This window comes from Phyllostomus discolor, chromosome 3, assembly GCF_004126475.2.
Source record: "Phyllostomus discolor isolate MPI-MPIP mPhyDis1 chromosome 3, mPhyDis1.pri.v3, whole genome shotgun sequence".
Lineage (NCBI taxonomy): Eukaryota > Metazoa > Chordata > Mammalia > Chiroptera > Phyllostomidae > Phyllostomus > Phyllostomus discolor.
In genome coordinates this window covers 165,855,546-165,868,979 of record NC_040905.2, presented here as the reverse complement: position 1 = coordinate 165,868,979, position 13,434 = coordinate 165,855,546, and the positions used below count along the sequence as shown (strand labels likewise).

Genomic DNA, 13,434 nt, shown 5'->3' with positions numbered 1-13,434 from the left:
ACCCTGGCCTCTCTGCAGCTCGGGTAGTCGGGCAGTCGGAGTTTCCGGCTTGCTCAGTGGTCGCCAGGTCACTCGCCCGCCCTCGCTCCTTTCTGCCTGAGGTCCTGAGGTCCGGGAGGGAAGAGCGCTGACGGTCCCAGCATCCGGAGGGCAGTCCCGCGGTGAGTCCACACCCTCTTCGCCCGCGGCAAGCGAAGCCGGGCTCGGGTGGCAGGGCTGGCTGTCGCCGCGGCTCCGAGACTGGGCCCTCCCCCGGGGTCAACTCGGCTCAGAAGGTGGAAACGCGGAAGTTTGCAGCCAGCGCTGACAGATGAGGCTGCAGCTCGCTCGGCGCGCGCTGCCGCGGCTCTGGGCGCCCCGGGTCCCCACCATCCGCCAGCCCCAACCCTAGAGGCCCACCACCCGCACGCCCACCATGGCCACGCTGCCCAGCTCTGAGCGCCGAGCGTTCGTGCTCAAGATCAACAGGTAAGACGCTTCCGAGGAGGTCCGCCAGGTCCTAGCCCGCTGAGCGCAGCGCAGGGCAGCCGGGGCGGGGCACCGCCAGCGGAGTCCCCGGAGTCCGCGGAGGAGCACTCCGAGACTCGAGACTCGGGAGCACGGGTCCCCTTGGCCGCTGCAGTGGGGCGCCTGAGCGCACAAGGGTCCGTGTGTGGGGCTCCGCCAGCTCCTCTCCGAGAACCCCAGCACTCCCGCTCGTCCCCAGCTACCACTGTCCTGAGAGCGACTTATAGGGCCGCCTCCCTAACCCCACCTCACCCGCAATGGCCTTGGGCTTCTGACAGGTGGCCCGCAGGGGAGCGTGAAGGGCCTGAGGTTGGCTGTGCTGGACTCCCAATGGAGGCTCCCCTGAAACGGGGCAAGTAAAGAGGTGGTTGAAATGAGATTTTGCCCTGAAGCAGCTGTTTTCAAGACTTCAGTTGTCCCCCCACAGTAGGGCTGTTTCCCCTCTTGTTTTATTTTTTCAGAAAAAGTTTGGCTCCTGCTAACATGGCTATTTTTATTCCCTGGTCCGAAGGAGCCATGAAGTGGAAAAAGTGATTTTTAAAAAATTCTCCATTTAAATAAACAAAAGGAATGGCCTGTGGCTGACATTTTTACATTTATAGCGCTCCAGCGAAGAACTGAGGACATGGGTCCAACTCATCATCCAATTCATAATCAAAATTGTACCAACGAAATGTGAGCACATTGAGTACTCCTTGTGTAAGTTCTCACCAGAGGTGCTTTAACTGCAGTTTTTCCACCACTGAAAACTGCTGACAAGTGTTCAGAGACATTTTTGTCTTGCCCTGAGAAATCTAGACTCTGCTTAAAAGATAATGTGAAACTTGTCCTGAAGGGTCAACTAACTTATTATTCAACTGCCCTCACTGCTTTAGGACTTGTTTTAGCTGAGCCTTTGAAAAGCTGGCTTCACAGGAAGTTTATTTCTGGGCCGCTAGTGTGTGAAGAAGTCTGAAAGGAGAGGAATTAGAAGCCCAGAATAAGGAGGTGGTAAGGACTTCCAGAGGGCATATTGAGCTTCATAGGCCATGTTATTTCTACATGTGAGCAAACCATTTCCCTTACCTATTTCTTCGTCTTTAAAGTGAGTTTAATTATTGTGTACTGTATATTTATCGGAGACCAGAGATCTAGTCAAAAGGCATAAGGTACTTCAGGATTTCCCTATGGGGATTTTTTCCCCCTACATTAGGTTTCGTGGCTGTTGCAAACCAGGAGGGGCAATTCATTTGGAAGTCAAACTGAAGTTACTGATGGATGTACCACTTTTCATGGCTGCTACTCCTCCATCCTTGTAAAAGTTGAGGTCAGAAAGTGTGACTCAGACAAAAAGAGACTGTGGGTTGGATGGAATTAATTGGCATAGAGCAACTACTCCTATACTCAGTCTTGAAAGCAGCAATGAGATTGGTGTGGCCTGAGTGGGATCAGATCTGCTTGTCAGTGGGCTCTCTGTCACAAACTACGTGACTGTGAGCATGTTATTTAACCTCTTTACACATTGGTTTCTTACTGTTGGCAAGATTAAGTGAACTAATACCTACACAGTGCTTGTAGAGCCTGGCTCAGAACAAATGTAGCTATCCTCATCAGCATTACTATCAAATTAACCATTGTCATCATCCTATCTATTATCACCTCTTTGAGATCCTAAGAAAGAAAGGTAGGAAGAAAAGTTGAAGTTGGAGGACTTCCCATGCAGAGGCTGGTTTGGGCTTTACATGGTTATGCCAGTGGCTGACTGGAACTGCCTTGGGGTGGATGTTCTTCCTCATACACCTCTTTTCCCTGTGTGGAGAATATCGAATACACCCAATGGAACAGAATGTGCGATGCAATCCGACCAAGAAGAGTCCTGTTCTAGTTAAAAACATAGGAAAGTTTCCCTAATCCTTGAGCAAGAATAAAGATTGGATATTCCTATTTTGAAGGTTCATTTTGTGTATGGGGTGGAAGAGCTATACTAAGGAAGTTGGCATAAAGTATAGTTTAAAGGAGTCAATTAATAAGGACATAACTAGTATTAATATAATTTTCAAATTCACTGTTTACTGATGACTTAACTATGTCTCAGAGACTATTATATTCTTAATGGATTGTATCATTAAGTCCTTACAAAACTCCTGAGACTCACATGAAGCCTCACATAGAATAAGAAAATGAAGCTTGGAGATGTTGTTGCATGAGGCTGCGCCATTTGTTTAAGACCGTACAAACCGAAGGGGCAGAGCTGGGATTACAAACTGCTCCAAAAACTTTGCTTTTAATTGGTCATGAGCTATTTTGATCAATATATCTTAAGAATTTCCTTTAAAAACAAGAGGGAATTATTTTTTTAAAAAATTATTTCAGTAGCAGAATTGACTAATTGTTCTATATTCTGTTCAGTGTTTAATATCTAAACAAACTAACAATGTGATATTTTGCAATTTGGAAGCTGAAAAGAAAATATTTTCTCTTGGATGCCTATTTTTTAAAATAGATCAACTTACAAAAGTAAAACTGTTGAAATAAGGCCATCAGTATATTCCATATGGGTTTATGTTCTTTACCTTTCTACTCAGAATAATACAAACTATCCCCTAGAATTGCTTATGGGTTAAAATTAATGTGCTTCCTATTAAGAAAACGTTGAAATCTGATGTATTAAAAATTTTATTTTTCAAGAGGCTAGTTCTCCTTACTCCAACCTCAAGAAATAGTAAGCAGACTACCTCCAAGTGGGAAAAGAATGTCCCTGCGTTTTTCAGATTCTGTGGCTTCTTGCAAGCTGCATCACCTGGTATAGGGGCGGGGCAAAGCAAAGGAGGAAACCGGGAGTGTCCACCAGTGCCCATTCCCCCACGACCCTCCTAGCTCTCTCATGCTTTTATGAAGACTACACTTGGGTTGCAGGCCATAACCCCCAGCAACCGCACATTGATGTTTCTCTCTCTCTCTCTCTCTCTCTCTCCCCCTTCCCTCTCTAAGAATAAATAAATTAAAAAATCCTTTCCTTTAAAAAAAAAAAAGACTACACTTCCATGTGTTGAAAATCATCATATAAGCCTTTTTTTTTGTCTTGTTTTGAGCACCAAGTGTAATTGTGTGACTTGTTACAGTTAACCATTTCTCTAAACCCATAGCTCAGGGAGTTGTAAGAGAAAAGATCCACCACTGACTTTTTCTGAGCTGGAAGAACAAAACAGTTTCTTATAAGTGTTATATACTTGTCTTTATTTCAGTTTAATTGTCACTGACTTCCTGTGCCCAGAGAAAGACTAGATCTGAATTAGGCTATTCATAATAATGTTTGCATTTGGGATTTCAGGCACTGCTGCATTAACTGTCATAATGCAGTTTTTGTACGAGCACCAAACCGTATTAACTACCTTTTTTTCTTACTGGGGTTTAGTGCTTTCATAGACTATAGAAAATATTACTAATATTCTGAAAATTCATTAAAAATCTTTCTTTTTCAAACAGAATGGATGTAGAGCTTGATCAGATATTAAAAAATAAGGAATTTGGGCAAGGAGAACAAAAGTGCAAAATGTAGAAAAAATATTAATGATTCTCTGGACATTCAGGATTGAAATAAATAAATAATAGTGGCTTATGCTTATATAATGGTTGCTGTATGAGAAGTACTGGTCTAAGTCTTAACATATTATAACTCATTTGTTCCTTATAAAATAGGTACAATATTATCTCCATTTTACAGATGGAGAAACTGAGCACAGAGAAGTTATAAAAATTGTTCAAAATCAAAAATAGCTAATTAGAGGGAGAGCTGATTCAAATATCAGAAGCCTAGCTCCAGAACCCTCCCCCTTACCAGTATAAGATGCTGCCCTGTCAGTTTTATTTTAAAATAATAATAAAATAATTGATATTTATTAACTATTTACTAGGTTCCAAGAACTTTATATATTCTTATTTCATTATTATAGAAAAGGAAACAAATATTAAGTATAATAATCACCATTAACAAGTGATTTATGGAAGATAAAAACAAGGAGCTAAGAAGATAGATTGAATTAAAAAAACCCTAATAATTTCAGGCATAAGGACCAGACAAATTGAAAGTATAGAGATCTTCCTGAGAAGTATTTGCTAATTTTGTGTGCAGAGATGATGCAAGCTTAGTATTATATATGTACTCACACGTATACACATATGTCTGCAGCGTAACAGTGCTATTCTTCAGTAGTGATGACAAAGTGGGGTGTTGTTTTTTTCAAGAATTGTTTCATTTGCCTGATATGTTCTAGACCAAGGACCAATAGTAGAGGCTTCAGACTCAGAATTTTGGTCTTTCACATTCAAAATCATTTTCTTTCAGATTTTTGGGAAAGTCTCTTGAACTTCCAGCATCTTGTGTGATTGAAAAAACCTGCTAGGGTGAAACTTTGAGCTCTGACAATTCACATGTATGTGTGACCTAATGTTTACTTCTACACGAAAAAGAAAATATAATTACATCATGTGAGAGATACATGATGTAATTATATCATGGGAGAGAGGTACCACTCAGGGGACTAGGTCTCCATCTCAACTCCCCGCACAGAACTAGTGGTGCAATGGGATGATATTTAAAACAACTCCCCTTTCCATCCTCTCTGAGGCAGCATCTTATACTGGTAAGGGGGAAGGTTCTGGAGCTAGGCTTCTGGTATTTGAATCAGCTCTCCCTCTAATTAAATCACTTGTTAATTGAGAAGGCAGGCATTTGGCAACACGCAAGACTTCTTGGTGGAGAAAGTTAAGAAATAGGAGCACTTAGTTCTTTTGCTGGAGAAAGTTAAGAAACAAGAGCACTTTTTTGCAGCATTGAACAACCAGGTGCTTATGCATGTCTTAGTCAATAATAAGGGTTAAAACAACAGAAACGTGCTATTTCTAGTCCCACCAATGATCAGTCTAATTTATTGCCAATTAACAGCCATTGAGTTTCTCTCGGCTGTAGGAAAACACAGCAAAGCATGTACAGTGTGGTTAAGTGTGGTCCTTGTGCTTCTGGAGTTTGCAACATTAGTGGTACAGTTTTCTGTATTGACAATTTAGGGGCACAGAGAATAAAAGCAGGTTGAAATCTCTGAAAGCATATATGAAGGCATCTGTATGCAGGGGTTTGAGGAAATCAAACAACTTGGTGGTTAGCATAAGCAATAAGACATTGTGTCCCACTGCATTCTGATCAAATGCCCAGTCAGAAAGCAGAAATGGTAGTGGGAGAACCAGAGCTTCTCCTGCCCTTTAGTCTTTTCATTTATGTTCATCATTAGAAGTAGAAAAGTACAGTCAACAAACATTTCTACTATCCATGAATTACAGCTGCTAACATTTGTATGTGTATCCTTCCATTTTTACAAAAATGCGATTATATTGCATATACTGCCCTAGGATTTGTTTTTTTAAATTTAAAATATGAACAACTTTCCATGTCAATCAATGTAGATCTATATTGTAATTTACATGGGCTGTGTAAAATTGCCTTGATTGGATATACAATGATTCATTGAATTCTCTATTATTGGGCCTAAAGATGGTTTCCAATTTTTTATAATAATGTTCAGTGCCTGATGGATACATACATATATTTTTATATATACATACAGTCTTATACATACATTTTTATGTGCTAGTGCAAATATTTCCTTGAATATTTCAAGGAGTAGAATTGCTTGATCAAAAGAGAGAAACATTTTTCAAGCTTTTGACACAGGGCAAACTTGTCTCTCAGAGATTATGCCTATTTACACTTTCACCAGTAGCCTTAAGTGTGATAGTTTCCTTACATTCACACCCTGCTGAGTTTTATCATTCTTTTAAATCTTTATTTGAAGTTGTGATCCCTTCTCTTAAATGTGTCTGGCCTCTTCCTGTCATTCTTTGGGGATTAAAATAGTCATGAATTTATCCTATTTTCTTTGCTTTATGTACAACTAAAGATTGTGGTGATGTCTGCCTCACTTTATGCCTCTGTTCATTGAATAGATGGGTAAATGGTAACAATAGATTGTTCTAGCAACTTAGTTCTTTCTTGATTCTGTTTTAGACTCTAGTTGTCACTCTTCCACTTGCTTTTTACTTTAACAGTATAATTCAGTCTACCCTTCCTTGCATAAACTCTAGCCGTTTTAAATGAAATGGCAAATAGAAAATCAGAATGCCTGTCTAGTACAAAATAAGATTCTAGATAACATAACTCACTGTGTTTTCCCTTGAATCGGAGTATAGAGAAATGAGCTTATTTCACACTTTTTGGGTGCTCCTCTTCCTCTGGGAATGGCTTTGGTGTTAAAACAATATGTTAATATCACTCTGCCCAGAAACCTCAAAAAACTTCATGAAGTTCTATTACTCCCATCATACAAAAGATAAAATTCATTTTTCTTCCCTTTGAGAGGCCAAACATAAAAACAACAAACAAGTTATCCAGTGATATTCAAGCTAAACTGGAATAAGTTAAGAAATGCAGAACTGGCCCTGGCTGGCATAGCTCAGTGGATTGAGTGCAGGCTGTGAACCAAAGCATTGCAGGTTCGATTCCCGGTCAGGGCACATGCCTGGGTTGCAGGCCACGGCCCCCAGCAACCACACATTGATGTTTCTCTCTCTCTCTCTTTCTCTTTCCCTTCCCTCTCTAAAAATAAATAAATAAAATATTTTAAAAAAGATAACAAAATGATAAAATCTTAAAAAAGAAAAAAAAGAAATGCAGAACTGTAAAGTAATTGACCCTTCTACTTTCTCCCTTCTCTTGACTTTCTGGCTCATGGATGAATTAACAGGCTTATCAATCCTAGACTGTTTAGTTTGATTGTTCATTTATTCCTTCTAGCTATTGAGGGTATTATGTTCTATGTACTGTGGTTGGCCATAGAAATACAAAGACAAATAAGTCATGGCTTTACCTGCAAGGAACAAGAGGTTAATGCAAAATCATGGACTGAAGAAAGAGGGAGAATTCCCTTACTTCCTACCCCTCCATACTGGGCACTGTGCCTTCAAAGCAGTCATTTCGGCGGCAGCAGCAGCAGCAAGGGGTGGTTCTGTCACTTATTCCAAGGATAATAGCATTATCCAAAAAACATTTTTGGAAATCCTTTTAGAATTGCTCTCAAAGACTGGAGTACGATTATTTTAAAAAATAAGTTCAATGGTATGAGATCTTTTTCCTTTGATGGAGAATTTCCTGTTTTTTTCTCAGAAAGTGTCAAAAATCTGGCAAATTTAAGGATGTGGCAAATAGTGGAGGGCCCACCGACCAGAATTAGCAAATGTTAATATGTCGTCACTTTTGCTTTAGAAACATTTAAATTAAAAAAGAGAACATTACAGGTGTTAAAAAAATAAAATTCATCCAAGTTAATTTGGAGATCTAATTGGCTTTATTAAACGATTCATGAGTCTGGGGGCATGATGTCTATGAACAGAAGGGCACCCTGAGAGGTTGTAAAAAATGGAAGGTTTTTATAGGCAAGAAGAGGGTGGGACTGAGACATTAAAGGAGAGTGTTATTTCAGGCAAGGACACCTTTCCTTAGGGGAAGGCAAGGAGTCTTATCAGGAGGAATACCTCACTAGTATTGTTCAGGAGATGTCAACTGGTCAGTTTGAAATTCCATTTCTGGAAGATGTTGAAACTGCAATTAGGTTAGGCATAAGTTAGGTTAACTTTTGTTTGGTGATGTGGCTTAGCAAAAGTGACTCTATTTTGGCTGTTTTGTTTTGTATTTCAACACGATAAATTTGAAGACATCCTTTGTTCTGCTCACCACTTCTATTCTCCTCACCTTCAGAGGCCAGTACTATCTCCAAGTTGCACTTTTATTGTGTGTGTGTGCACCTATTTATAAACAACATATTGAATGGTTTCTGGAATGATCCATAGGCATTAGTATTCAAGGAAGCCAGTTAAATTAGGTAGTATCAATTTGAGGTAAAGAAAAGATGGGACTATCTAGAAAATAAGTGGAGCTATGTTTTAGATGCCTCTTTATGTAGCTCTGAAAGCAATTGCAAAGAGGAGTTCCAAGGGTGACTTTAGGAAGGCAGCCCCAACAGAGTAAGTTGTACGACCCTTCTTGTGTGGAATTATTAAAAACAACAGTTACTTAGATATGTACATTCTGATAATGTTTTTCAACAATTATTCACATTGTGTTCACATTACTCATTCCCTAGAATGGTCAGCAAATTTTTTAAGAACATTCTTTTCTCCCTCAGATGAATGTAGCCATGATTTTCATTTGAGCTAAGTGTTTGAGTTGATAACATGTTTATTTTTAAACAATATGGTTTTAATTTTATTTAAAATAAATAAAATAGTAAAGCTTTTGTCTTATTGCCTGGACATTTGATTAGGGAAAGTATGTGGATTAGCAAAAGAGGGTGTGGTATTTGCTCAAAAGTCTTTATGTTGTTATTGTGGCCTTGGTATGCCTGAATGGGCAGGGTTGATTTTCCTCTGTTCAGGGATACATAGTCTTTCTGTTGCACCATACTTCAAATTTAGACAAACAGGGAAGAGTGGCCGTGGTGAGAAATGCTTCTCCCCAATTTCCACTTCCCTTTGCCATTGTACAGGACCCTGCTCAGCACACAGCAAACATGTTCACTGGTAGAACTATTAAAGTTTTCAGTACTCAGCTCCCTGCTGTGGGCTGAGAGCACTGAGAAGTTGGGCTCCCATCAAGGTTACCTACCTGGGATGCATGGCTCATTAAGGAAGAAAACAAGGGTTGCCTATGGGCTGCTAGTCATCACGCAGTAATTTACAGTAGAATGAGAGTCCCCTTTCCCTTCTGCTAGTAAAATCTCGGGTTCAGAGTCCACTAAACATGTACTTTATCCTACTACTTAACGTAAATGTTGTTTCAAGACAACAGTGACCATCTGTTCTCTGTGGGGACAAGGTGGTCAGCTCCCTGTTGACAGTCTGACTGGTTTGCTTCACCCCTGAGTATTTTACTCTTCATTCCAAAGCACTGCTTGTTCTCATAGTATCCCTTTAGATGGGGTAGCCAACTCACCTACAGTATTTTGTTCCCCATCCAATAATTTCATTCAATTCAACAATATTTTTTTTGATTACCTGTAACTTTCTATAGGCATCATGAGAGGCAAAAAAACAACTAAAACCAAAACCAACCAAAACCAAAACCAAACCAGTATATGCCCTCAGAATTCAGCTGGAGTGAGCAGGTTAACTTAAATGCAAAAGATAGAGAACATGAAGGTGGTGTTTCTGCAGCTGGGTAAGGGTTAAGGACAGGAATGCTGACAGAACCCAGGGGGAAGGAGTTGCAGCAGCCCTGGAGGGTGAAGAGTTGAGACTTCAGCCAGGTCCTGAAGGACAAGATTGCTACAGAAACTGATATAATGAGAAGATTAACTAGCAGAATGCAGAATGGTTGGAGGAGGTTGCATAAGAGGGATAAGGAAGGAGCTTCAGTCATTCTGATGTGAGGTGATGAGGTCTGGGCTTAGGCTGGTGCAGGGAGAAAGGAATGAAAGGGGACTGTGTCTACAGGTACTTCAAAGGGAATCAGCTAGACTTGAAAAGCAACTAAATATTTATTCATTTGCTCATTCTGTGAATATTGATTGTAGCCTACTATGTGCCTGGCAGTGTTCTAAGTGCAGAGGATAGAGGCGTAAGACGGACAAGGTCATTGTTCTAAAAGCAGTAATTTTCCAATGGAAAGACAAGAAAGAAATAAACAAGGAAACATCAGATACAGTAAATGCTATGCAGGGAATGCAAAATGGCCATGAGGAGGGTGTAGATAGTTTAGAGAGAATGATCAAGGAAGGCATTCCTGAAGAGGTAACTCTGGGCCAAGACCTGGCCATGGAATTAGTGAATGCTGGGCCTGATGCAAGAGAAAGTTTGCTGTGTTGGAAGGTAACAAAGAGTCAGTGGGTGGTGTCTGAGGTAGATTGAAAGAGGGGGAGAGTGGTAGAGATGATGAGAAAAGTAGGCAGAAACCAAATCACAGAAAGGCCTTATCCACCATGGGAAAAGTTTAAATGTTATTCTAAGTGCAATGAGAAGGTTCTGGAGCAGAGGCATGATGTAATTGACTTTTGTGTTTAAAAGATCACCCTGGTTACCATACAGAGAAGCAAAGAGTAGAAGCAAGGAGAGCAGCTGGGAGGTAGTGCAGGATCCTGGATGATGGTGGCAGGACAGGAACTGAGAATAGAGAGGGAGTGAAGCAGTCAGCTCTGGGAGGTAGTTTGGAGGTTAGGCTGACAGATTTGTTGTGCAGTGAGGGACAATGAGAGTAAAAAAGAAATCAAGATGTTTCCAAAGATGGGGTGATGGGGTGAGGATACTGATGTTTCTAACAGAGATTGAAAAGACTGAAGGAGGAGCAGACTTTTTGGGTAAATCAGGAGTTTAATTAAGTCTAAGATGCATGTTAAAAAGTCAAATGACATTATCTATTAAGTGGCTTTGTTTAGGCATTTGAGACACAGGGGAGAGGCCAGAGCTAGATATTTAAATTTGCAAGTTATTACCATATAGATATTTTTAAATAAGGGAGGCAGAGAAAATATTTAAATTATCTTGATAAGTTTTAACAGCCACAAGCTATTTATACGGTATTGTATTTTAATTGGAAAATAAATATATGTATCTTCCTATAGAAATAATACAATAGAACAGCAAGGGAACCAGAAGGACATATGCCAACATGTTATAAGTGTTACACTTGGGTTAGCGCATTGAAGATTTTCTGTTTACTTGTTTGTGAAGTATACAAGTGCATGTAGATTTTCCAAATTTTCTTCGAAGACTGCTTTTGTAATAAACTAATATTTATAAAACAAACAAGTTTTGTTTGTATAAAACTTGTATAAAATTTGTATAAAACTAAAACAAGTTTTAGTTTCGGGAGGATGATTTTGTATTTCTCTTGTAGAGTTTTTGTTTAAGAGAATATAGTAGACTGAACACTTACATGTATTTGGTCTCCCTTCCTGTGAATGGATTTACTTTTACTTTGTTGAAGTTGATGTTAATGTGGCCATTTTGAGGTGAAGGTTTTAAAAAATATGTTTATTGATTTTAGAGCAATAGGAAAGGGGAGGGAGAGAGACAGACAGACAGACAAAGAGGCAGAGAGAGAGAAACATCAATGTAAGAGAGAAACATTGATTGGCTGCTTCCCATACGTACCCAACCAGGGATCGAACCTGTAATCTAGGTATGTGCCCTGACTGGAAATTGAACCTGCAACCTTTCGGTGTATGGGATGACACTCCAGCTGACTTAGTCACCTGGCCAGGGCTCTAGATGAAACATTAAGAACTGTCATGACCTTTGTCTCATCATTTTTTTTAAAGTATATTTTATTGATTATGATATTATAATTGTCCCAATTTTTTTTCTTCCCTTTATCTCCCTCCTCCCTAAACCACACCCCTCACCCTCCAGCACTCCCCCACCCCCACAGTTCATGTCCAAGGGTTGTACATATACTTCTCTGGCTTCTCCATTTCCTACACTATTCTTAACCTCCGCTTGACTACTTTGTACCTACCTATTCTGCTTCTTATTCCCTGTATCTTTTTCCCCCATTGTCCCCCCTCCCTCCCCACTGATAACCCTCAATGTAATCTCCATTTCTGTGATTCTGTTCCTGTTCTAGTTGTTTGCTTAGTTCTTGTTTTTGTTTTTCAGGTTCAGTTGTTCATAGTTGGGTTTTGTTGTCATAGTTTTACTGTTCATAGTTTTTGATTTTCTATTTCTTAGATAAGTCCTTTTAACATTTCATATAATAAGGGTTTAGTGGTGGTGAACTCCTTTAACTTGACCTTGTCTGGGAAGCACTTCCTTATCTGCCCTTCCATTCTAAATGACAGCTTTACTGGATAGAGTCATCTTGGATGCAGGTCCTTGCCTTTCATGACTTTGCCTACTTCTTTCCAGCCCTTCTTGCCTGTAAGGTTTCTTTTGAGAAATTAGCTGGTGGCCTTATGGGAACCCCTTTATGGGTAACTATCTCCTTTTCTCATGTTGCTTTTAGGATTCTCTCCTTATCTTTAATCTTGGGTAACTTAATTATGATATGCCTTGGTGTGGTCCTCCTAGGGTGCAGTTTCTTTGGGACTCTCTGGGCTTCCTAGACTTCCTAGAAGTCTATTTCCTTTGGCATATTGGGGAAGTTTTTCTTCATGATTTGTTCAAATAATTTTTCAATTTCTTGCTCTTCCTTTTCTTTGTCTGGCACACCTATGATTCAGGTGCTGGGATGTTTCAAGTTGTCCCAGAGGTTCCTAAGCCTCTCCTCATTTTTTTGAATTCTTGTTTCTTCATTCTGTTCTGGTTGGATGCTTATTTTTTCCTTTTGTTCCAAATCATTGATCTGTGTCCCAGCTTTGTTCCCTTCACTTTTGATTCCCTGTATATTTTGCGTAGCCTTCATTTCTTCCTTCATTTTGCGACCGAGCTCAACCAGTTCTGTGAGCATCCTGATTACCAGTGTTTTGAACTCTGCATCAGATAGGTTGCCTATCTTCTTGTCTTTTAGTTCTTTTTCTGGAGTTTTGATCTGTTCTTTCATTTGGGCTACATTCTTTGTCTTGGTGCATTGTCTGGTTGAATGTTTCTTCAACTCCTTGGTTGTTGGACTTCTATGCAAATGTTTTTCTGGCAGTTCTGGTTTTTCTTTGTTTTTAAATTGGTTGTTTTCCTTCTTTTGGTTGTGCGAGGAAGTGAAGCATTTCTGCCTATGCCTGCATCTTGGCCCCTCCTCTCAATATTTTTGTCACATCATTTTTTCTTTATTCTATGCAACCAGCAATGTTCCAGACAGAGGCTGATCTGTTGGCCTGCATCCTGGAGTAAAGATAATTAGAGAAGAGCCATTGTTGCTCTTTGGAAGTCCTTGCTTTTATAAGCCACTAAGATTTTTGGATTTTTTGTTAG

The 13,434-nt window shown here is 39.9% G+C and overlaps 1 protein-coding gene across 1 annotated transcript in view; it reads left to right on the top strand.

Annotated features, from left to right (window-relative positions):
* Positions 1-249: 249 nt before the first annotated feature.
* Positions 250-13,434, top strand: part of DOCK8 (dedicator of cytokinesis 8) — a 219,086-nt gene continuing 205,901 nt past the window's right edge. Inside the window, exon 1 of the mRNA XM_028508388.2 lies at positions 250-468. Within this exon, the coding sequence (XP_028364189.2) occupies positions 416-468 (53 nt within the window). The 5' untranslated portion in view covers positions 250-415. The remainder of the gene's footprint in view (positions 469-13,434) is intronic.